The 21,230-nt window shown below is 53.3% G+C and overlaps 7 protein-coding genes across 7 annotated transcripts; 4 read left to right on the forward strand and 3 right to left on the reverse strand.

Moving 5' to 3' along the window:
• Positions 1-70: 70 nt before the first annotated feature.
• On the reverse strand, positions 71-3,587 carry HD553DRAFT_163242 (uncharacterized protein). The gene is made up of 7 exons (XM_046176838.1): positions 2,936-3,587; positions 2,464-2,840; positions 2,337-2,383; positions 1,965-2,272; positions 1,785-1,893; positions 1,579-1,707; positions 71-1,509 (listed from the first exon to the last, which is right to left on the reverse strand). Exons 1-7 carry the CDS (start codon positions 3,289-3,291, stop codon positions 241-243), a joined length of 2,595 nt encoding a protein of 864 aa, XP_046039347.1. The 5' UTR covers positions 3,292-3,587; the 3' UTR covers positions 71-240.
• Positions 3,588-4,156: 569 nt separating this feature from the next.
• Positions 4,157-5,917, forward strand: HD553DRAFT_163268 (uncharacterized protein). Its single transcript, XM_046176840.1, has 8 exons — positions 4,157-4,461; positions 4,597-4,623; positions 4,711-4,782; positions 4,898-5,141; positions 5,218-5,268; positions 5,368-5,442; positions 5,518-5,765; positions 5,836-5,917. The coding sequence occupies exons 1-7, from the start codon at positions 4,328-4,330 to the stop codon at positions 5,659-5,661; spliced, it is 747 nt and encodes a 248-aa protein (XP_046039348.1). The 5' UTR covers positions 4,157-4,327; the 3' UTR covers positions 5,662-5,765; positions 5,836-5,917.
• Positions 5,918-5,941: 24 nt separating this feature from the next.
• On the reverse strand, positions 5,942-9,354 carry HD553DRAFT_163325 (glycoside hydrolase family 13 protein). Its single transcript, XM_046176841.1, has 20 exons — positions 9,189-9,354; positions 9,077-9,119; positions 8,957-8,999; positions 8,779-8,867; positions 8,577-8,666; positions 8,482-8,495; positions 8,402-8,421; positions 8,084-8,312; positions 7,965-8,017; positions 7,801-7,904; positions 7,690-7,739; positions 7,536-7,627; positions 7,401-7,462; positions 7,269-7,337; positions 7,058-7,197; positions 6,925-6,998; positions 6,853-6,866; positions 6,678-6,786; positions 6,432-6,605; positions 5,942-6,364 (listed from the first exon to the last, which is right to left on the reverse strand). Exons 1-20 carry the CDS (start codon positions 9,199-9,201, stop codon positions 6,104-6,106), a joined length of 1,743 nt encoding a protein of 580 aa, XP_046039349.1. The 5' UTR covers positions 9,202-9,354; the 3' UTR covers positions 5,942-6,103.
• A 208-nt stretch (positions 9,355-9,562) lies between these two features.
• Positions 9,563-11,683, forward strand: HD553DRAFT_280892 (putative arginase). Its single transcript, XM_046178113.1, has 7 exons — positions 9,563-9,982; positions 10,089-10,357; positions 10,438-10,653; positions 10,720-10,894; positions 10,981-11,085; positions 11,161-11,178; positions 11,256-11,683. The coding sequence occupies exons 1-7, from the start codon at positions 9,682-9,684 to the stop codon at positions 11,369-11,371; spliced, it is 1,200 nt and encodes a 399-aa protein (XP_046039350.1). The 5' UTR covers positions 9,563-9,681; the 3' UTR covers positions 11,372-11,683.
• Positions 11,684-14,273: 2,590 nt separating this feature from the next.
• HD553DRAFT_305714 (putative tryptophan 2,3-dioxygenase) lies at positions 14,274-16,192 on the reverse strand. The gene has a single exon (XM_046179185.1). The coding sequence runs from the start codon at positions 16,063-16,065 to the stop codon at positions 14,416-14,418; it is 1,650 nt and encodes a 549-aa protein (XP_046039351.1). The 5' UTR covers positions 16,066-16,192; the 3' UTR covers positions 14,274-14,415.
• Positions 16,193-16,571: 379 nt separating this feature from the next.
• HD553DRAFT_348079 (uncharacterized protein) lies at positions 16,572-19,032 on the forward strand. The gene is made up of 5 exons (XM_046183346.1): positions 16,572-16,946; positions 17,072-17,197; positions 17,279-17,482; positions 17,569-17,694; positions 17,790-19,032. Exons 1-5 carry the CDS (start codon positions 16,879-16,881, stop codon positions 18,658-18,660), a joined length of 1,395 nt encoding a protein of 464 aa, XP_046039352.1. The 5' UTR covers positions 16,572-16,878; the 3' UTR covers positions 18,661-19,032.
• Positions 19,033-21,122, forward strand: HD553DRAFT_305717 (uncharacterized protein). The gene is made up of 8 exons (XM_046179186.1): positions 19,033-19,123; positions 19,206-19,486; positions 19,588-19,762; positions 19,860-20,187; positions 20,314-20,349; positions 20,483-20,575; positions 20,702-20,716; positions 20,801-21,122. Exons 1-8 carry the CDS (start codon positions 19,082-19,084, stop codon positions 21,016-21,018), a joined length of 1,188 nt encoding a protein of 395 aa, XP_046039353.1. The 5' UTR covers positions 19,033-19,081; the 3' UTR covers positions 21,019-21,122.
• Positions 21,123-21,230: the final 108 nt, after the last annotated feature.

A 21,230-nucleotide genomic window follows, 5' to 3' on the forward strand; every position in this document is an offset into this window, starting at 1 on the left:
CTTCGGTTTTTAACCATCCGATATCATAATCGAGTGATCTCTGTTTCGGCCTTGTTGTAATGAGTAGAGGTCTGCGAGACACCGAGAATGGAGGGAAGTCTGACAATATGCATATTTTGATGACATGCTGCACGAAACAGAATTGCAAAATCGAATGAAAGCTCAAACTGAGCGAGTTGTTGTAGTATATCGCGTTTCGTCCCCGCGCTCGGCATGCACGTCTGCCTCTCCCCCTCACTCTTACAACTGCCTTCCGACCCAGATCAGATAAGTCTCGGGTCGACTGGCCTTGCCGACATGACCCTTCTCGACGGGCTTGTCGACCGTGATCTCGATGGTAGAGATCGCCGATCGGGATGTCACCGGGACGTCCCACTTGTAGCCTACGACCGGACTACCGGGGTCTTTAGACACTGGCGTTCCAGAGATCCTCCTCCCCTCACATTTGAGGCTGAAATGCGGCGGGGCTGGTATCAACAGAGCCACGGGTGGGTCGACCTCCATAGCGGAACCGTCCGCCGCCTTCGGCTTGTTCGCATCAGCGACCTGCTTGCCTAGATGCGCGACAATCTCCAGCCTCGTAGTCTCCTGACGAATCGACGTCGAATGGTTCGTTACGCCACGCATATTGCGCAGACGCGTCGTCTTGAGTTGCTTGCTACCGCCCGTCCCTGCTGTGTCATAGGCAAAGTCTAGTGATTCGACCGTAGGTGGAGGCGGTAACGGACGCCGGATGAGCGGTATCATCGGGACCTGAGGCCGGGGGACAGGCGGGGCCGGTATCGCTCGCGGTGGATGCGCCGGTGTTGACATATGGGATGAAGGTTGTCGTTGCGGGGGAGCTGGTGGTGTATGCGGCACGACCCCCAGAGGAGTCGCGGGGAACGACGGATTCATCCTTGACATTCCCGGCTGGGGTGTGTTAGGCGGAGGTAAGTTAGCCGGTCGTGCAGCCATAGGAAAGCCCTGAGATGGTGGGATCTGGGGAGGACGTCCTGGAGTCGCGACCTGAGACGCATGTCGATGAGGCGCGGGCGGAATTGCAGAGCCCATCCTGGGTGAAGGGCTCGATACGTTATGTTGCATAGAAGGCCCCGGTCGTGGACCAGTAGCCTGGGTAGGAAAGGGCGGAGCGACGGGTAGAGGCGCAACGTTGGGGTGAACCTGAGGGGTAGCGCCCGACGACGACCTCTGCGCGACTGCCGGCCGTTGCAAGGGGGTCGAAGGGACCTGCCCACTCCCACTGGGTATCCGAGGCATCGCCGGGGTCCTGGGCTTTTCGTTATGCGGAGCAGGCGTTTTAAGCTGTACTTTCGGCGTCGAGACAGCTGGTGGTGCCGGTAACGGAGCCGGCGAAGAGACACCGGCTGGAATTGGGGCTGGTGTAGGGGTAGGTTCTGTAGACCTGACGTTGAACTTGAGTTTCGGTCCTGGTGCCGCCTGAACCTCGATTGGTGGGGAAATGCCCAGCCTCTTATAGGCATCTTGTACGATGTCCACCAGGATTTTCTGAGCAGAACGGAAAGGTAAAGGTCAGTCCTCTTGCATCGTCCGTGACTCAGAAATGCCTCTGTTCACCTCGACCTCTTCCGCGTTGGAATGCACGAGACTACCTTCCTCGTTGTAAAACTTGGCATTCTCGCACATGATCCTGACGTCCTTCTGCCAGTCCTCGATCGAGTCGTACTTGTTCTTGTCAGACTTGTTCTACCAGAACAGCAAGAATCCGCGTGAGCCGAATTGTACCAGCCGAACACTTTAGACTACCCGTGGAATGAACTGACTCGAATCTCTTTGAGACTGATGGGAGTCTTGATGAAGAGGTAATAATCCGGATAATCCTTCTTACTGGGGAGCGTCTTGAAAAAGTCTGCAATCTTTCGCGGAGGGGACCTGGGTGCCGTGAAACCTCGACCATCAGCCCAGATACTTGGCAACAAGCCGAGCCGACGCTTTCGACTCACCCAGCCTGCGCCGTCTCCAGCCGCTTGATTCCAGCCTTGATCAATTTCCCTTGATCGACCGCTTGCTCGGGCTCGCTCATATGGACGTCCTTGTCCTTGTCCGTGACTTCTACCGGTCCTCGTGACACCCCAAGCTTGATCTTCTTGGTCGGCCTCGGCTTGTCCATCTCCTCCTCGTCCTTGACATCAGAACCCGGGGCGTTCGACATCGAGATGGAAAGCTTACGCTCGTCCTCTGACGTGGCCATTGATGGTATGGGTTCCGTACCAGATGTGATCGCCTCTCGGTATAGGTTGTTCGTCAATTTCTGCATTACGTCCAGCAAGAGCGATCAGCCGAGACTCCACCTGCATGTGATACAGGCGACTCACATGCAGCTTCTGAGCGTCTTTATAGATCCCAGACTCCTTCTGGTTATCTGTACAACATTACACGACACGCTCACACAGTCAGCTCGTACATTCCCCGTTACCCGTCTCTCCGTGAAACCCAACTCACATCGCTTGGCATTACCCCAGATCAGGTCGAAATCCCTCTTCACCTCGTCGAGATCCCTATACCCATCATATTTCTCTCCATCGTTCGTCGCGTCCACCCCGGCTCCCGTCGCCCCGTTCTGCCCGTTGACACTATTAGCATGGCCATTGACGTTCAACTTGAGCTTGATCTTCAACCCTCCGGGACCTTGTTGATCTTGCGGCGTGGTCGAGTTCGGAACCGCGTCCGTTGATGCAGAGGGTGCTCCAGAGTAACAGGTCTTGAAGAGTTTCTCCTTGATGTCGGTGAGCGACATGGGGTGTTTGATGAGAGCGTAATAGTCGGGAAATTGTCGCCTGTTAGGGAGACCGATGAACTCCGAGGCTAGGAATCGTCCTCTACCAGATCACATCGTGTGCGAAACCCAATACTGATCAGCCGAGGTCCGCTTGATAGCAGGCGAACAAGATTTCGTCGCCTTGACGAAACTCACCCGGCCTCCTGCTCGTACATGACCGCCTGCCACATCTCCTCCCCCTTGAACTTGGCCTTCTCCCTCCTCTCAGCTTCCTGTTCAGGTGACAATCCCCCTGCTCTCCCCACAGCCGAACCTTCACCATCTCCATGAGAGACCGAGGGCGATCGTCTTCGCTTGAGTCGATTACCGGACTCGACCTGGATGATGTTATCCGGGTTGACATCTAGTCGTCGTTTACGTTGCGGTGTCGATTCTGGTACCGGGTGATTAGGGTGGTCAGAAGCAGAAGAGGATGGCAAGGTCGTATTGATGTGATGGTTAGGAATCTCGTCGGTACCGGCTGGGCCGGCTCGTCTCGTCCGGGTCGACATGGCGGTCAGGACGATGAGAGTAGGGTGTTGTTGTTGTTGCTCTTTCGCACAGTGATGGTGCTTAGGGTACGGTGGGCGTGAGTGTTAGCGAGTTTTGGACCCTTTGATCCTGCAGCGAGCTGTTGATGAAGACCGAATGCGCGTCTCCTACAAGTCGCGACCGGTCGAAAACAGGCTTAAGGAGGTTCGTCGAGTCAGAACAGATTAGACTACGATCTCGTCGTTCTGTTATCTGTTACGAATCTGTTCAAAGCTGTCGAATCGGGCGTTGGTTGATCGACACCGGTTCAGATATGATTAACGAGCTAACGAGCACGAGAAAGCAGAGAGATGAACGATCAAAAGTCCCCGTGTCTCCGGCGGCTCTATCTGCGCGTGATCCCGACCCTGGGGGCGACGCGACCTTGCGCAACGGACACTGGAACCTCGATCAGGCAATTTGGCCAACCATCGTATCATGCGGTATGCAACTCGCAATCTGCTGGTCTCAATTTCAAGCTGGATGTGTGAAGGCAAGAGAGAGAGGAGTTATTCGATTTAGCTCAGTCCGAATGTCCCTGGGATCGCCCTCGGCAAATGACGCTCAGTCCGATCAACCCAATTCAGGCGCGCGACCAAGTCCAGGAATAGTAGTTAGTACTGTGTAATGAGGTTCTGGAGATATAGGCGTTGACATTCCTTTACTTCCAATCCACAGCCTCTTCTGATCTCTGATCGATCTTGAAGAGACCTGGACGTCAAGCTCAAGCCTCCTCTGATGTCTGAGTCAGATTGCGACAGATTTAGAATGGGCAGATATGAGGTCGAAACCAGCTGCAAACCAGGTAGATGACGCGTTTTCTTGCGCGCAAAGGGGGGGGGGGGAGCGAGATTCTGAATCAACCATCTTTGACCATCGGGAGGCCTATAAACATGCATTCCGCACATCATACCATGTACCATGTACCATATTGCTTCTCTCCCACCTCGATCCCCTATCGCTCTTGGGTCGATCACACCTTCGTCCTCATAGAAAGTATCTTACAACCTATAGACCATGCCTTACCGATTAGAAGTTACCACCAACGCTCGACGATCCTGTAACGGTACCAAACCGTGCAAGGGGAGCAAGATCACCAAGGGGGAGTGTGTGTTTGGGACGTGGGTGACGTTCAAGGAGACGGGCAGTTTGTGAGTCTGTACATTATTGTTCAAGGATGTGGACGCTTCGTTGTTGGCGGCGCAAAACGAGAGGAGCATATGGGCACGATCACGAAAGAAAATTGGGACTGATACGGGGTGAGAATGGTGGCATCGCATTCACAGCAAATGGAGACATCTGGCTTGTATGACGTGAGTCGTCTGTCTTCAATAAACTCGTCAAATAACGAAACATTCCTCGGTTAGCCGTTGACCGTCTTTCATCTCGCCCGGATTTAGCCCGAAAGTCATCCAGAACCTCAAGAATGAGATTCCCGATCCTACCGAAGTAGACGGGTACGATGAGCTCCCGTAAGTTCTCCCTTTCCTCTCTTTTCCGATCCATCAGGTCAATATCCCACCTCGTGTTCACAAAGCTCACCTCGCCTGCCTGGTCGCCATGATGACCACAATCGACATCTTCCAGTGAACCGCTTCAAGACAAGTTCAAGCAGTATTTCGAAGATGAAGCCATTCCGGACGAAGATCGTCCAGAGTCGGCCATCCCCAAATCGGACGACGAGAACGCCGAGGATAAAGAGGAAGACGGTGCTGCTGGAAAGAAGGGCAAGAAGGGAGCAAAAGGAGCAAAGGGGAAGAAAGCTGCTGGGGATACCGATGCTGATGAGAAGGAGGAAAAGAAGCCGAAGAAAGGTTCCAAGAAAGTGAAGGTATGTTGCGCATCAGCCTAACGCAAAGTCGATCTGGCATCACATGGGCTCAATCTGTCTGTATGGTATGCTTCAGGACGATGAGGAACCCACTACGAGCAAGAGGAAACCCGCCTCTAAACGTAAAGTCAGTCAAAGATCCGTCTACTCCCTTGTTTCTTCTGGAAAGAGCTGTGTCGTCAAGTTCCGTAACTAAGTCAACGAGTTGTTGATCTGACAGGTAAAGAAAGCGGAGAGCGATGCCGAGAGTTCTGCCCTGTCGGACGAGGAGGACAAGAAGCCTGCCAACAAGAAAGCAAAGGTGAGCGCCGCACGTTGGCCGATTTGCCGAGGACGACCCTGAACTGCGCTCAACATATCGCTTTGTATTCCTCAGACCGTCAAGAAAGAGGCGCCAGCTTCCAAGAGGTCTGGAAGAGCCGTAAGGGAAAGGCTGAGATCGCCCGTATATTACGGCATACTGATCGATCGGTGTGAAACCTACATTCTTGTGGATAGACCGCAAGCAAGAAGTCTCTGAAGGAGGAATCCGACGAAGATGTTGACTTGTCGGAAGTAGAGGAAAAGAAAGCCAAGCCGGTCAAAAAGGGGAAGAAGGCCAAGGCGGAAGATGAGGAGGAGCCTGTAAGTGGTGTACATGGGATAGTTTTAGGGATCAAAGCTGAAGCTCTCACTTCCACTCGCGTGCCTTCAGGCTTGGTCCGACAGCGACTGAGCGAAGGCAGCTGCAACGAAAGCAAAATGGTTATACTCCATCAGGATCCCAAATATACAATTTTAGCTCATTATCGCTTCATGTGCTAAACAATCAGGTCTACTTTTCGCTTCTAATCCTGCATCCTGCAATGTGTATAATCTAACGCCGAGCTCATGTTCCTCGCGATTATGTCCTGTATCCAACCTTGTGTCAACGGATCCTTAAGCCAATCCTGACCAGAATCGTTTCAGGATGACGACCTTGATCACTTTGCATTATAGACAACTCCTTGCCATCCTTGAAGGATCAGTCTCCCGTCCCTTCGCTCAGGACCGTCCGTATAGTTAGACAGCAGAACGTGGCCAATCTCGACATTGGCCGGAAGTGACCATTCCGTGACGCTTTCGCTGAAGTTCAATACCACGACAGAGGGCGCTTTTACCTGGTCTGTGCCTGTCGTCTTGGCCACCGTATATGCAAAGACCTCCGGGTGGTCACGATCCAGGAGGTGGAAAGTCCCGTAGATCTGGCGAAGTACGATCTCAACCTCTTCAGCTCTATTTAGGGCACCGGACGACTCATGGTCAACTTACAAAGTATTCGTTATGCGCCTTCCTCAAGGCGATAGCCCGTTTCCAGAACGAGAGAACGCTGTCTAGATCCCCTTCCTGTTGCGCCGCAGCGTACGCAGAATCGTCCTTGTTTGCCACCATCCACGGACCTTGTTGGCAATTGGTAAAACCAGCGTGAGGTTGTCGGGCATCCCACTATAACATGTCAAAGGACAACTCAGTAAGGCGTAGATTTCTGAGTTTTGCTTTCGAAAGGACAAGACATACTGGAACTGGCAAGCGACCGTTGTCCCGAGCTTTGATGCGCAGATCGCGCATGATATCGCTCATGTCTGGCTCCGCCTCACTCGAGCCCGCTGCACGTGCTGTTTTGATCCTGCGAATATAGGCAGAAGCTGAGCTCGAGCGTCTGAGCTCGACGTGATTCTTGTTCTGGACTTACTCTTTCCAGTAGTTCTGGAGTTGATGTAGAGATTAGCATTAGCACGGTCACGTAGCAAAAACGAATACTCACGATAGTTTGTACGTCCAACAGATCCTCGATCCTATAGTCTTCAGGCACGTTTTTCATAGCCAATTCCTCACCCTCTGAGAAGATATTGGCGAATTGAGCGGAAGATGACGTAGGGTGTCCCAGGGATACTCACGATACAGATACAGCGTTCCAGGTTGAGTAGCCTGCAGGATGGCCAGCAGCTGAGCAGAACGAGTGCGCCATTCCGGAGAATCATTGCCCCACTTGCTGACGACCCGTCCTTGATCGTGGTTGGACGTGACGATGGAGTTCCTGTTGAGACCGCCGCATTCCGCCAAGCGACATCGATAGATACTCTGTCAAAGCTGGCGAAGCTTACTTACCAGCCACCGCGTTCGTCTAACTCGGTTTGCCACCGGTTCAAGCAGTCCTTCAATTCGGGCAACGGACACCTGTCTCGAGCGCGGCGTCAGTCTGCACAGACACATTGGCTGAATCAAGTAGAAAGGCCTCACCGACGGTATTTGAGCGGATTACCATTGTCAGAATCCAGCGCCCAATAATCGAACTGGAAAATCTGTTCGTACCAGCATCGAGCACAATCAATGCCAGGCCAATATTTGCGCCACAACCAAGCTGAAGAGACGTACCATCTGGAGCTGAGGGTCATCAGGATTGATATACCTCATGGCCATCTCGGGAGACGTATCAGACATCTCTCCGACGGTGATCAGGTCGTAGTCTATCGAATTCGGCGCGAGATCATCAGAGGTCGACTCGCGATGATTCGGGAGGAAGACTTGCCTTTCAAAGCTTGATCGTACAGTTCCCGAAAATAGTCGCACAGCCTCGGTCTGTCTTGCTTGTTGTGTCAACCCGTGCTCGATCTCATCGAGACTCGAGAACTCGGCTTACCCATGTTTGACCAGCTTGTTACAGTTCTGATACCTCTGATTCGGATCGACGACCTCGGCATCGGGAAGACCTTCAACCTTGGACAACCGGGAGCACGCGTCGAGCTGGAAGACCAGTCCTCTTGGTCAGGCTGGTCACTCAGAAGCTGGAAGTTCTTGACTTACTCTGAAACCCGAACAACCTCGTTCCAACCAGAACCTGACGATATCATAAAACGCTGTCACGAACACGTATTAAACGCCCCTGCTTAACCCTTAAAACAGTAAGAACCCCAACAACTCACCCTCCCGGACCTTCGGGTTCTCCCACTGACAATCCGGCTGCTCGACAGCGTACTGATGCAAATAATACTGTCCTGTCTCTTCAGACCATTGCCATGCCGAGCCACCGAAGACGGATTTCCAATTGTTAGGTTCCGGTCCGCCTTCTGATTCAGGACGAGGGTCGCGCCAGTAGTAAAAGTCTCGGAAAGGAGAGTCTTTGGACGATTTGGCTGAGAGGAACCAGGGATGCTTTGAGAAGTGGGGAAGAAGGTGAAATTCGAGTCGTTTTCAGATGCCGGTTCTTGAATATCGCAAACAGGTCAGTCGGTTAGGCTTACCTGGTCACTAGTGTGATTCACTGCAAAAGCAGCGTCAGAACATCGAAACACGCCGATGCACCTCGCAAGATTTCACTCACAGACTAGGTCCATCCTGATCCGCAAACGCCAAATTCTCGCAATCAACGCAAGACCCCGGCGTAGCTTCGATGCAACAGCTCTGGACTGGACTTACATGATCTTCATCCCCCTCTCGGCGCATCCCCTCTGAAGCGTATCCCAGTCTTCTAGCGTCCCGTATAGAGGGTTGATAGCTTTAAAGTCACTGCGACCCATCCCGAACACATCAACACGTCAGTTCCAGGCTATCACACCTATTGAATCGACGGAGCGGGCTGCCGAAGCTGGAGCAAGGTGTTGTGTAAGAGAGGACTTACGAGATGTCGTACCCGTAATCTTTGAGGGGAGATGCGTAGACGGGTGAGAGCCATATGACGTCCACCCCAAGGGCTTTTATGTAGTCGAGCTATCAAAATCGAATCAGCCACTGAGCAGATGATGATAATCCTTTCCATTTTGAATTCAAATCCCGGATCGACGAGATGCGGTACTGACTTTGCTGGTGATACCGGGAAGGTCTCCGATGCCATCCCCGTTGCTATCATAACTATCGAAAGTCACCCAGACATACGCGTTTTCTCATCACTGTCCGATTCGACAAAGAAGCGTTCGTACCAACGACTCACAAGCTGTGAGGCCAGATCTGGTACACGACAGCCTACGCAAAGAACAGCGTTTCAGCAGATGATCAGCGATAGTAATAAGTTACGCGCGATTCGAAACTCGCCTCTTTCCACCATTTCTCGTCAGACTTGGTTGAAATTGTCATGTTGCGATGATTCACAGACCTAGAGCATAGACAACTGATAGGTAGTGGATGTATGCCGGACGTAACGTATCCTAGCTTTATATATAGGCTCGAGAAGGTCATGTGTGTATCGCATCGTTCATGCCTGGCTGCTGCTTCGGACGAACGCCGGGCGCTGCCTCGGTCTTCGAAGATGATGAACAACGGAGATCAACAATAGGCAATAGGGTTGATGTCCGCAGGATTCGATCGGCTAAACCCGAAACACGCTCGGGAGAGATTCATCCGGGAGTAGTGGTAGAAGCGATATGTTTGACGGTTTATCCGGGACCCCTTGCGATTGTGGTGGTTATCTCTTATAAGGGTGGCTCGTGTCGTTCCCTAAAGAATCGGTATCTGCCAAGTCGGGGGACAACGTATTCGAGCGCATAATTTATATCGCATATACCCAACTCAGCAACATAATTTCGAGATGCCCCGTCTCTCTTCACTCCTCGCACTCGCTGCCGTCCCGCTCGTCCTCGCGCACGGCAACCACCAAACCGCAGATCTCACCGCCGAGGAGATCGCCAACAAGGACGCCTGGTTCTCCAAATATGGCAAGACCGGTGACCTCTCTTTCACCGGTGTCACCTCGTTCGCGCACTTGCCCCATGTAAGGTGCCTGGATGAGCCGGGTCAAGAGCTCGATGTGGCCATCATCGGGATGCCGTTCGATTCGGCAGTCAGTTTCAGGCCGGGTGCGAGGTTTGGGCCGTTTGGAATTAGGAGTGGTGAGGGTCACTTTGCAACCTCAGTATCTTTTTTGATAAAACACATTACTGACCACCACCGCAATGCCTACTCTTCGTCTTGCCCTGCTACCCCTATCTCACGCAGGTTCCCGTCGACAGACCAAGATCCGCGGCTACTCCAGCGTGACAGGCATCAACCCATACCAATCCGGCTACTCTGTCATCGACTGCGGGGACGTGCCCATCTCCCCCTTCGACCCCTCCATCGCCATCCCTCAAGTAGCGGACGCTTATGCGTCGTTGTTGTCGAGAAAGGTACCCAACGCCACGGCCTTCGAAGGGTTAGGGTTCGCAAAGGGGTTGGATGGGGAGCTGCATCCGAGGGTCATCAGTCTGGGTGGAGATCATACCATCGTAAGTCATCGCTACCCTGCCTCTCCATTCTCATAGCAAAGTTGAGGCATCTCACCCGACCTCTCCTCTCCTCTCTGCAGGTCCTCCCGATCCTCGAATCCCTGCACTCCGTGTACGGCCCCATCTCCGTCATCCACTTTGACGCACACATCGATACCTGGAACCCGAAACGGTACATGGGATCCCTCTCCCCTCAGGCGGATATCAACCACGGGACGTTCTTCTGGCATGCTTATGAAAAGGGGTTCATCAAGCCCGGGTCCAACATACACGCTGGGATCAGGACGAGGTTTTCCGTAGGTTGCAAGTCTGGACTGAAAGGCTTACCACTGGCGCTGAATATGAACCACTCTGAATTTCAGGGTCCGGAGGACTTGCAGGACGACGTGACGGCCGGGTTCGACCTTATTCACACATACGACCTGGACGACATGGGCTTGGAGGGGATCACCAGGAAGATCAAGTCTAGGGTCGGGAACGGACCGGTCTACATCTCTTTGGATATCGATGTGGCCGATCCTAGCGCTGCGCCGGCGAGTGAGTTCGAGGATTGAGCCCGGGCATAGGTGTCTTCTTGGCCAAGGTATTGATCCAGTGCGATTTGGTTTGGGGGGGAATGACAGCGGGAACGCCTGAATCGGGTGGTTGGTCGTCGAGGGAGTTGAGGAGGATCGTACAATCGATGAAGGGGCTCAACATCGTCGGAATGGATATCGTCGAGGTCGCTCGTGAGTCCGAGCTGTATCTCACTTAGGTGACCCGCGCCGTACGAGTTATGCTCATCGTGTTGCTCGGGTTCCCAGCTGCCTACGATACTAACGGTAGGCCAGACTGATCATGAACTTGCGCCATGCATGCAACTGATATTCTGACCATCCCATTTCCCCCCTTTTCTCAGCTGAATTGACGAGCATCCTGGCTGCCGACCTGGTCTACGACTTCCTCAACGTTCTCGCCGGCGGTGTCGATGGACGACAGATCCAGGAGAAGACGGCTGTTCATGAGGAGCTTTAAGGGAGATGATTAATGGGGAAGAGCGGGGTTGAGGGTGTCATAGGTGTCGTCAGACGATCCTTTTAGCTATCGGAGTAAACGTTCCAAAAGGAAGGAGCACAGGCAGAATGTAGTCCTGGCTAGATGTCACGAAAGAACGCATTGTGCTTCCCTCGATGCCCATGCTGACGAGCGATGTATACGCCAATCAGGGGATGGATATGCCTGGGATCCAATGAGCGAGTGATCAGGGCTCAGATGGCTATGTTGTTTGTTCTTCATTATACCCCATACATGTTTAACCTTTGTACGTAGCCCTTCAGGGATGTAAGGAGACAATCCGGTCGCATTGACGCACCCTCAAAACTCGAACCCAGCTACCAGCTCGCATATAGCTCAAGGCAGGGAACATGTTTCGCATGGCTCAACGTCGGTCTCGGTCGCAGGGTCCACTGCCATTCAGTCTCCTACCTTATCGATCCCGAGGAATATAGACCTTTAGTCCCTTTCCTTCGAAAGGTTCTGCAAAGCTATGATAGTGGCTACGAGATCTTCTTCATGTTCCAACACACCGTCGACCCTCTTTCGATCGAGCATGAACGGAGAGCAGAGGCCTCGCATGTTACATTGGGTTCCCCTTTCCCGGTCCGAACTTGCATGAAACTACTGGACGTAGCTCCTGGCTGTTACTGGAATCTTAGCATTTTATTACCATCCAACGCCAAACCTACAGTGTTCTACTTGGAGATGGTTTCAACCTTGCCTTGAGGCGCAGTAACTGGAGGTCGTGATAGATCGCGTACATGTGGCTGCAGAGCGCAGAGGACCAGCGCAATCCGCTTGCCATGTTGCTTCAGCCAGAGATGCAGTGATAACATGTAGAAGCATTTCTCGATCGAAGAGGACAAGATCGCCTGGTATGTTGTACCCATGGTTCATCCACAGATACACTCTTCCTATGAGCAGTCCAGCGCGACCGAATCATCCAGGGTTTGTTATTCTCACTATTACATCCGGGAGACCTGCGAAGCCTTGTGCAGTAGAATGCGTAGATCACGCATGATGGTTGTGGCCAGGTGCACTTTCGCATTGGCTTTCAAATGAGCTTGCTATTTGGCAAGAAGTTTCGTGGTGCCGAGGAAGAAGTTCTAATTCCATCAAGAACATGACGATCCAGAATTTGACAGCCTGAATGGAATACACTAGAATCCTCCTTGCACTGTGATAACATTTGAGGCTTGCCTTCATGTCGTCGATCGCTTTCCGATCGCAAGCAGACGATTGGCTTATGGTCAGCCAGCCAGCATGCATGTAGGTTGTGGCCTCGTGCATCTACACAATCACTTCGCCCGAACAGGACCTTTCCCCTTGTATAGGTACAAAGTCCAGATTTACTTAAGGAGTTGAGAGTTGTAAACCTGATGCGATGATGGAAAGTCGTGGAGGGGAATGTACGATCACCTACAATCCTGTTTGATTCCCTTGCACGGAACGACTGGCAACTCATTGTAGGTGAGGCGAGTTCTGATTATCTATACCAGCCTGCCTTCCTCTTGAACGCAGGAAATACCGCAAACCCAGGAATTTCCTCTATGAATCTTAGCGCAAACACGTGGTTCATGCTATCGGTATCCATATCTATCCAGACGGGGATGTGTTGGGAAGCGGACACATGGCCACGAGCTGTCGCTCACCGACAACGACGAACATGCTTTCCATCTTCGAATCTGATAGAGAAGGACCTAGCATAAGGGAAGTTGTTGGTCACGATGGTCGCTGATTCGCATCCTCGCGGAACTGCTGGTCTTGTCGTGTGTACGTTGAGAATTGTAACAGAGGGGTTGAGACATTGCTCGAGTGGATCTGTACTAGGATGAAGGCGAGCATATGAATCAGACATCTCCTGGATCGACCTGCCTCGCGTTTGGGGAATGGTATAAGAGAATCTAGATAAGAGAGACTCGCCGCGTCGCACAGAGATTGGCTGCGGCCGGCATATAATCTCGGTGAGCGTCGTAGCTGTTCTCACATTCCATCTATTGCTAGATACCTTGCACGCAGGATACGTAGGATCCTTGCTGCAATATGGGTGAGACATCAACGGCGCGGAAGAAACAAGCGCCATATCATCTCTTTTATTACGACAACCCTTACGTTGGGTTCCCGTTTGTATACATGTTGGTGATGCGTGGTCTGCTGTACAACATGATCCGCACGGAGAGGAACGGGAAAGAGCTCAGAGAGCAGCTTGGCAAGTTCGCCGGACGAGACAACGTCGCGATCACCTTCAATTCGAAGGAGATATTGCTTTTGTTCCGGCACGCAAGCAATGCCGATATGATCATCGCTCTCCATCCTGGGGGACCTTATCGAAACTTTGCCCATATTTTCGGTGGAGCGTTTCGACACTCGATACAGCGCGTGAACATCGGCTGTATCCATGTGAAATAATACAGACGGGTCTCTCACGCTCTTAGATTAGATAGCCTTGGGCACTAAGTGGCAAATGTTGCCACTGCCACACGTGTACACTTTGACCTGGTCGATCAGGGTATTCCAGAAAGGACTGGCCTCCGATCTCTTTCTCATAACTGTCGGAACGATAAGCATATTCAAAGAAGAATATTGACGATCCACTAGCTCTCATTGACGTCTCCTGAGTCAGTAAAAGGATGGCTCGTATAATCGGCGCGAATCAAACCCGCCTTCCCCATCCCTTTCGAAGTCCAGATTTGAAACAGCCATTCCAGAAACAGCGCGTCGACGCTTCCTTTGATCTTGTTTGATGAAACGCCACTTCTGGGAACGCGCGGATCATCAGACAGTCGATGTCAAGAAGCAAGAAGTCAGAAGATCCCTCTTGTCTTCGAACAGAAGCCCCTTCAACGATCGAGCAACTCTGAAGCGCGCAGGGAGGAAATTGCAAGAATGCAACGAACGTGGTATATGCAGCAATACAACCTCTAAAGTAAAGTAAACGAATGACAACAATCCTCCAACATGCTACACATCTATATCCTATCCTATGCAAGCGCAAACGTCCATCCTACTCCCACGGTCCTGATCTAACCTCGGCCGATCCTCGTCTTGTTCGTGTTATCCCGACACATCTTCAAAAACTTGATCAACGCCGTCCCTCCCGTACCCCTGATCTCCTCGTCCGCTTCCTTCTTGGCCTCGGCCTCGTGGATGAATTCACTCAGGTCGAGCTTCTTCGAACCCGTTGACGAAGAGGCAGCAGCAGGAGCGGTCTCAGGGGTTGGCGCCGCAGCGCCCATCCTGATCAACTCTTCCGTGACAGGTTTCCTAGCCTGTTGGATGATATAGAGGGTAGCCACCCTCATATGCTTCTCCCTCAGCCGCTTCAACGCCCCTAGGGCGCTATCGTAAGCTTGAACCAGTTGAGGTCGGGCGAGCTGGTTGTCGAGGACCAATTGTCGGACGGGATGAGGGTGCGAGGCGAGGTGCGTCAGGAAGGCTCGGTGAGGGGCAGGCATGTACTCGAGCATTCGGGTCATGAACGTCGTCTCCGCCGTCTTTGTCTGCTTGGAGTCTTCTTGGCCGTTCGAAGTCGAGGCGGGATCTTCGAGTGGCGAATGGGTGACGTTCAGAAAGACGTCCAACGCGTGGATCAAGGTACTCTGACCGGCACTCGGTCCGGAAAATTTCCTCGCCTTCAACTCCCTCGTCTGCATATCCTCGTCCTCCTCGTTGTCGTTGCCGGTAAACTCGCCATCCTGAGCGTTCTCCAACCCTTTCCCCAAGAAAGCCCACCCGGCGCTCCCTGGACCATCGGCATCCCCGCCCTTGAACCAAGGTCGGACCACGTGGTAAAACACCGCAGGGTCACACCCTTTCATCACGTCCAGTATGATATCCCCAATCTCGTCGATCCTCCCTGCCAACTCTGCCAAATAGGATGTCAACCGGGTGAGGGCGAGCGGGTCGGCCATGAACGCTTCGTCCAGCGAAGCACGCATCAGGGAGAGGGCCTGGACGCCGGCGAGTTCACACCGAGTGGAAGTGAGGAAAAAGTGGGATTCGTCCGGGGTGTTGGTAAACGTCTCCAACGTCTGGTCGTACGGGTTCGAGCCGAACGAAGGAGGGAGGGATGGGTCGGTAGGGTGAGAGTTGTAGAGGACCGTATCCGCATACGTCAGGATAGGAGGCAAACCGAGGAGAGGACAGACGGTGAGGAGCGGGATGGAGATGCTCTCCGGGATCTCCAGGGGTGTCGTCCTAGGTCCGTTGGCGGGGGCCGGGTGGGTGTGGACGTAGAAATGGAGGAGAAAGGTCAGGACCTGGTGCGCCCGACGAAGGAGTGGAAGCGATCGTCGAAGTGGCGCCACAGGGAGGACCTTCATCGTCTGGATGCCTCGTCTCCATACCTCCTCCCTCTGGTCCGTCGACGATCCACCTCCACCCAACCTCAACCCTTGTCCGACGACCCCGCCTCCCCTGGCCGCGCTCAACGCTTCTTCCCATACCGCCCATTCGTCAGGTAACCTCGCTACGGCCGGTTCAAAGGGCAAGAAACCCGTCCGTACGTCGACATCGAAATCGGCCGAGGCGGTGGTGGCGGTGTTGACGGCAGATCGAGTGAGGGCGGACGAGGTGGTCTGTTGTGATGTCGATGGGGAGAGGAGAGAGGCGGGGGGTGCGGTGTGGTTGGGTGCGAGCGAGAGAAAGTGGGATGCCGGAAGTGATGGTGACATGGTGGATGTCGTTGTCGTTACGGTTGTTTCAGTTGTGAGTGATGTGGAGCTGCTGATGTCGATGTCGATCTCCTAGCTCTTGGAGGACTCGATTTGCTTATAAACAAAAAGTCGAGGTCGACCCGATCGCAACCTTGGTCCCCGAAAAGTAAGGAAATTGCATCCGACACGACACGTTGGTTCACCTATAGGTGCGTTGGTTGGGGAAGGGCTCGGATGCAGATGGCACCATCCGGACCGATGTTCGGCAGTCGAAGGTGAGATCTCGGAGGGAACGAGTATGTACGGCAGCGAGTACGGCATATACGGCATGCCGTCAGATTGACCATGTCACGTGACCTCTGCTCGGGCGATCACGCACCTCCTGAATCCGGATCCGGAGCCGCGGGGCTGATTCCGAAGGTTTCTCTCCGAAGCCCCGAGGTTGCGCCTCGTTGTTTGTTTGTTTTGATTCGAGAGTGAACGGTTTACCGAGAATAGCATGGACAGCATGGGTCGCATGGGGGACGACACAGGCTTGCACAGGATGGTAACTGGCTAACTGATAGCTGGTAGACGAAAAGGGTATATATCGCATAGCACCGCAAGACATCTCCCCGATCTCCCCTCCCTTTTTCGTACATACGCTTCTGTCTGTCATCTGTCACCTGCACCTGATCTCATTGCGCCGTAGCCTGTTTATCCACCCACCCTCGTTATATTATACAAGGGCCGCTCGCCTCCTCGACGCATAACCTCACTCCCAGTCCTTATACACGCTCTTCACTTGACGTTCAACAAGCTATCTCGTCGAAATTTCGCAAGCAGACAAAGATGAAGTTCTCCTTCGCCCTCCTCTCCCTCTTGACCGCCTCAGCGTCCGTCAACGCTAGGACCGTCAGGTCAGTATCAGTACGATCGGGATCACGTACAGAGCGAAAGATATTGACAAGAAAATCTCCCCATGCCCTATCTTCACTCTCACGCCTGTACTTTTATTGCGTTGTGATCTTCATGCGCCATACAGCAAACGACAATCCTCGACCTACACGCCTTGTAACACCGATGCGGACTGTACGGTCCCCAAAGAGACTTGCTTCTCGTACATCAACTATGGGAACCCGGATACGTTCTTCAAGTCTTGTCAGATCAGGTCAGTACGGCGACCCTGTTTGTCATACTATATCCTTCACCCCGGCTGAAATCGACGTCTTCCTCCTCGTCACACCTATAGGGGCATCCCCGGCGGAACCTGTAACACCGACTCGGACTGTCTCTCCGACGAACGATGCAACGCCTTTGGACACGGCAACCGAGCTTGCGTGACCAAGTCCCCCGAACAAGCTCAAGAGGGGGACAAGTGCACCTCGAACGCGCAATGTGCGTCTTTCCAGAGTTGCGTGGATTACGGTGCGGGCGTTCAGGCTTGTATTTCCAAGTGAGTCGATTGGTCTTTACGGAGATCTTGATGCAAGTAATGTTGTCGCTGAGCAAGGTGGTCTCCCCGTCGATCGCTTTTTTTAGGTTCGACCCTTCTGCCAAGATCGGGGATAGCTGTCCTAGCGGACTCTCCGCCGAGTGTCCTTACGATGCGGGCTGTGCGTCTTCCAACTACCCGGACACACCTGCCGTCTACAAGTGTTTCTCCAAGTGAGTCCCGAGGCGTTTCCGTGATACACTTGCAGACGTCTGCAAGGCAATCCCTTCCGCCGAGCGCGACGCTGATTATCTATCATGTAATCTAGCGGTCGATACCCTAATCCTCCTTCGGTCGATGGGAGACCTTATCCTGGGACCACGACCACCGCTACTACGACTGGTACGGCTACCGAGACTGCCACGGCGACTACCTCGAACGCGACGACCGTAGCTACCGCTACCGTTACTGAAACTACGAGCCAGGTTGCCAATGCTACTTCTACCATGAGCGCTTCGCAAACCACGTCGAACGCCACGTCTACTGCCAGCGGAACTGTCAACGCTACTGCGCCTGCTTCGACCACTGGGACGAACGCTACCACCACCGCTAGCTCGAGCTCGGTCCCCACCGTATCGACGTCGACCGTGATCACCACTCACGCTGGAGAGACCGGTGCGGCCGAGGGCACTGCTACTAACCCGGCCTCGACCTCGGTCGTCCACGAGACTTCTGCCACTTCGGCTCAAGCTTCGTCTTCCGCGGTCGTCGTCCCTACCAAGGGCTCGACTCAGGCTTCTTCTGCTGAAGAGACCCATGCCCCTTCGTCCGCTCCGGCCCCCAAGGAGACCACCTCGTCTCACCCCGTTGTCGTCGCCCCGGTACCTTCGACCACTGCCGCCCCGTCGACTTCCGTGCACGATGCCGCTCCCACCTCGTCCCACCCTGCTCCCGCCGCTTCATCTGACACTGGCGCTTCCTCCTCGGCCCCCGCTCCCGCTCCCGCCCCTGCCCCGACTGGTGTCGCCCAGCCTCCCGCTTGTCCCCCCGTGATCGACCTCTCCGAAGTCCTCGCTTACCTCAAGGACATCAAGGAAGAACTCGTCCTCGTCAAGTCCAACTTGACCGCCATCAAGACCGAGTTGGACGAGGTCAAGACTGAGCTCTGCGCTGTGAAGAATGCCACTATCAAGGCTTGAATGCTTGCAGAGTGGGAAATGGAGATCTGATAATAGTCAGAGTAGTAGTATAGTCAACTTGGGCGAAGAAAGAGAGGTTGACGGACAATTCGTTTGAGACAAGGACATTTTTTTTCCCGGGATTTATGTATTGCCTTTACCCATGTGAAGGAGGATGAATGGTTGGATGGTAGCTAATTAGTAAAGAGTCTTCTTGGCCGTATATATCGATTGCGACTTCGGGTGTTCAGGCCCAGACTCGAGGCGGCCGATGACGTTTCAGGACGAGGTCGCCTGGTTCGATCACGTGATAACGCTCGAGTCTCGTGCTGTTGACAACGACGTATTTGTACACAACATCACCATTATCATATCGATATATCGCTACCCACGACGACCATACGCCATACTTACCCTGCAGGCGCACGTTTCCCAGCGTACGATGGGAATCTTGTCATGGTTCAACCCGTTCGCATACGGTAAAGTGAGCCCGACACGTCCAGACTACCTCTCGCTTTCTCCTCCCGCCTTGCTGATTCATCGTCTCCTTTCATCCTTGACAACAGAAACCACCAACGGACTACGATAGCCTCCTCTCCCAGTTGGCAACAGAGATCACCACAGCTAAACAGCTCCTCGCCGAGATCCATCTCCGACAACGCCGGCTCTCGCTGCTACTGAACCTTTATGGGGTCGGGCTATGGGGAATCTGGGTTGGTCTGTGCTGGTTAGGCGGGATACCTTGGGGGCTACTAGGGTTGGGTCCTGCAACGGATGGGTCCACAGTCGATAGCGAAGGGTGGAGGAAAGGTTTGGAATGGGGAGGTGTGGTCGGATGGCCGATCATGTAAGTTCGAGACGATCACCTTGGATTGGAATCAACCCACTATGAGAGCTGATGAGATCCTTTCCTCCCCCTTCCCCCTTTCGTCACACTCGATTCTTCAGCCTGTACCTACTCAACCGTCTATTATCGACCTACTACACCCGCCGCCGCACGCACGAACAACAACACCTGCTCAAGCTTCTAAAGCGGCAACACGAGCTGCTGGAAGAAGTCAAGCGGAAGAGCGGTTGGTATAAGACGAAAGATTTGTTGGATCGGTACGAGGAGGGCGGGTCGGTAAGTGTTAGCTTCATCTTGCTTACTAGTGTTGTGTTCCGGTTACGGAGGCGTGGATGAGTAGCTGACTGGGATTTGTTGGTGTACGACACGATAGGTCCGGGCGTCTGCGAGACCTACGCCGGGCCAAGTGCAAGGTCAAGCTCGGGGTCAACAACCCAACACTCCCACTCCAGCGTCTCGGTTGTCCGCCAACCAGAATCCCAATTCGGCTCGAATGCAGATCCGATCACCTGCCAATCCCAATCTCAACATCAATCCCAACGCCAACGCTAATATCGGCGCTCGTCCGGGCCAACCAGGAACTCCGATGACCCCCAACATGGCCACCATGTCCCCGCAACAACTCCGTATCCTCGATCAGGCGCGGGAACAGGTGCGGGATGGGCCGGGGGTTCTGCCCGTCCCGCAAAAGCGGTGGTACGGTGAGTCTGGTTGAAGCTCTATACAATACCTCGCTTCGATTTGTCGTTGGGTCGTTTTGGTGATATGGGAATGAGACGGAAGGCTGATCCTCGATTGCCGGTCTCTGTTCCTTTTATGGCACGCAGATCACTTGGCGGACAAGCTGATGGGCGAAGACCCATGTAAGCCAGACCCCACAGTCTCTGCTTTCTCAAGTCGGTTCACGAGCTTACTCCCGGTGCTACACCTCGAAACATCTTTCTCTCCTCTCTCTTCTTACCGCCTCTTCGTACTCGAAACAAACGAAACAAACAGCCACCTCGTTACAAAACAAATACGCTCTGGTATGCGGAAGGTGTTTCCGGCATAACGGGTTGGTTGGGGATAAGATAGAGTGGGAGAACACTAGTGAGTGTCGGGCATGTGTCGAGTTCTGGCGGGACAACGTGGCTTTCAGTATGGACCATGCAAGGCTGACGCGGTGTGGCTGTCTTTACTTGTATCAAACGCCATGATGTACGATACGGTAATTAGAGTGGTATTGTCGTCGTAAGTCATCTTGATCTGATCCTAGTCCGAGATCACCACACGCTGTTTCCTGACTCGCTGCCGGGAACTTCGTCTGTCTTGTAGATTGCAACTTCTTCAACGCTGCGCCGAAGGACCGACACGGGCCCGCTACAGGCAGCGTGGAGTTAGATCAGCACGCCGCACCGGCGGCACCCGAATCTTCGGTGGACGTGATGACGCCTAGGAAGACCGGGCCAGAAGCTGGTTCGATAAGGCAGCGGACGAAGGGAAAGGGAGATAGTGAAGACAAGATGGACGTTGACGAGGAAGAGAGTTCTTGAAGGCAGATAGTGTCAGGGAGCATCTGTCTTGTGGTTCAGGGCGATTCCTTTGCATTCTCACATCATCATCAATGCCTTTAAACGTTCGAGAGCATACCGTGTACGAAACAGCAATGCATTGATATTATAAATCGGTTCAAGCACATCAGTCAGTCCGAATAGTCGAGACCGCTGGATTAAGATTGTGATAGGTGATACAGTTCAGAACGAAG

This window comes from Filobasidium floriforme (genome assembly GCF_021052385.1).
Source record: "Filobasidium floriforme strain CBS 6241 chromosome Unknown HD553scaffold_3, whole genome shotgun sequence".
In the NCBI taxonomy this organism is placed as follows: Eukaryota; Fungi; Basidiomycota; class Tremellomycetes; order Filobasidiales; family Filobasidiaceae; genus Filobasidium; species Filobasidium floriforme.

Excerpts from the sequence above, each read along its gene's own strand:
- HD553DRAFT_163242 (XM_046176838.1), bottom strand. The coding sequence starts at position 3,291 with ATGTCGACCCGGACGAGACGAGCCGGCCCAGCCGGTACCGACGAGATT. Across the intron at positions 1,894-1,964 it reads CTGGAGACGGCGCAGGCTGG|GTCCCCTCCGCGAAAGATTG; the intron begins GTGAGTCGAAAG and ends CACGGCACCCAG. Across the intron at positions 1,708-1,784 it reads TCAGTCTCAAAGAGATTCGA|AACAAGTCTGACAAGAACAA; the intron begins GTCAGTTCATTC and ends CTGTTCTGGTAG.
- HD553DRAFT_163268 (XM_046176840.1), top strand. The coding sequence starts at position 4,328 with ATGCCTTACCGATTAGAAGTTACCACCAACGCTCGACGATCCTGTAAC. Across the intron at positions 5,142-5,217 it reads AAGGTTCCAAGAAAGTGAAG|GACGATGAGGAACCCACTAC; the intron begins GTATGTTGCGCA and ends GGTATGCTTCAG. Across the intron at positions 5,269-5,367 it reads AACCCGCCTCTAAACGTAAA|AAAGCGGAGAGCGATGCCGA; the intron begins GTCAGTCAAAGA and ends TGACAGGTAAAG.
- HD553DRAFT_163325 (XM_046176841.1), bottom strand. Across the intron at positions 7,740-7,800 it reads AACAAGCTGGTCAAACATGG|ACCGAGGCTGTGCGACTATT; the intron begins GTAAGCCGAGTT and ends CAAGCAAGACAG. Across the intron at positions 7,463-7,535 it reads ATGACCCTCAGCTCCAGATG|ATTTTCCAGTTCGATTATTG; the intron begins GTACGTCTCTTC and ends TGGTACGAACAG.
- HD553DRAFT_280892 (XM_046178113.1), top strand. The coding sequence starts at position 9,682 with ATGCCCCGTCTCTCTTCACTCCTCGCACTCGCTGCCGTCCCGCTCGTC. Across the intron at positions 10,654-10,719 it reads GGATCAGGACGAGGTTTTCC|GGTCCGGAGGACTTGCAGGA; the intron begins GTAGGTTGCAAG and ends TCTGAATTTCAG. Across the intron at positions 10,895-10,980 it reads TCCTAGCGCTGCGCCGGCGA|CGGGAACGCCTGAATCGGGT; the intron begins GTGAGTTCGAGG and ends GGGGAATGACAG.
- HD553DRAFT_305714 (XM_046179185.1), bottom strand. The coding sequence starts at position 16,065 with ATGTCACCATCACTTCCGGCATCCCACTTTCTCTCGCTCGCACCCAAC.
- HD553DRAFT_348079 (XM_046183346.1), top strand. The coding sequence starts at position 16,879 with ATGAAGTTCTCCTTCGCCCTCCTCTCCCTCTTGACCGCCTCAGCGTCC. Across the intron at positions 17,483-17,568 it reads GTTCAGGCTTGTATTTCCAA|GTTCGACCCTTCTGCCAAGA; the intron begins GTGAGTCGATTG and ends CGCTTTTTTTAG. Across the intron at positions 17,695-17,789 it reads GTCTACAAGTGTTTCTCCAA|CGGTCGATACCCTAATCCTC; the intron begins GTGAGTCCCGAG and ends CATGTAATCTAG.
- HD553DRAFT_305717 (XM_046179186.1), top strand. The coding sequence starts at position 19,082 with ATGGGAATCTTGTCATGGTTCAACCCGTTCGCATACGGTAAA. Across the intron at positions 19,487-19,587 it reads GTGGTCGGATGGCCGATCAT|CCTGTACCTACTCAACCGTC; the intron begins GTAAGTTCGAGA and ends TCGATTCTTCAG. Across the intron at positions 20,350-20,482 it reads GCTGATGGGCGAAGACCCAT|CCACCTCGTTACAAAACAAA; the intron begins GTAAGCCAGACC and ends CGAAACAAACAG.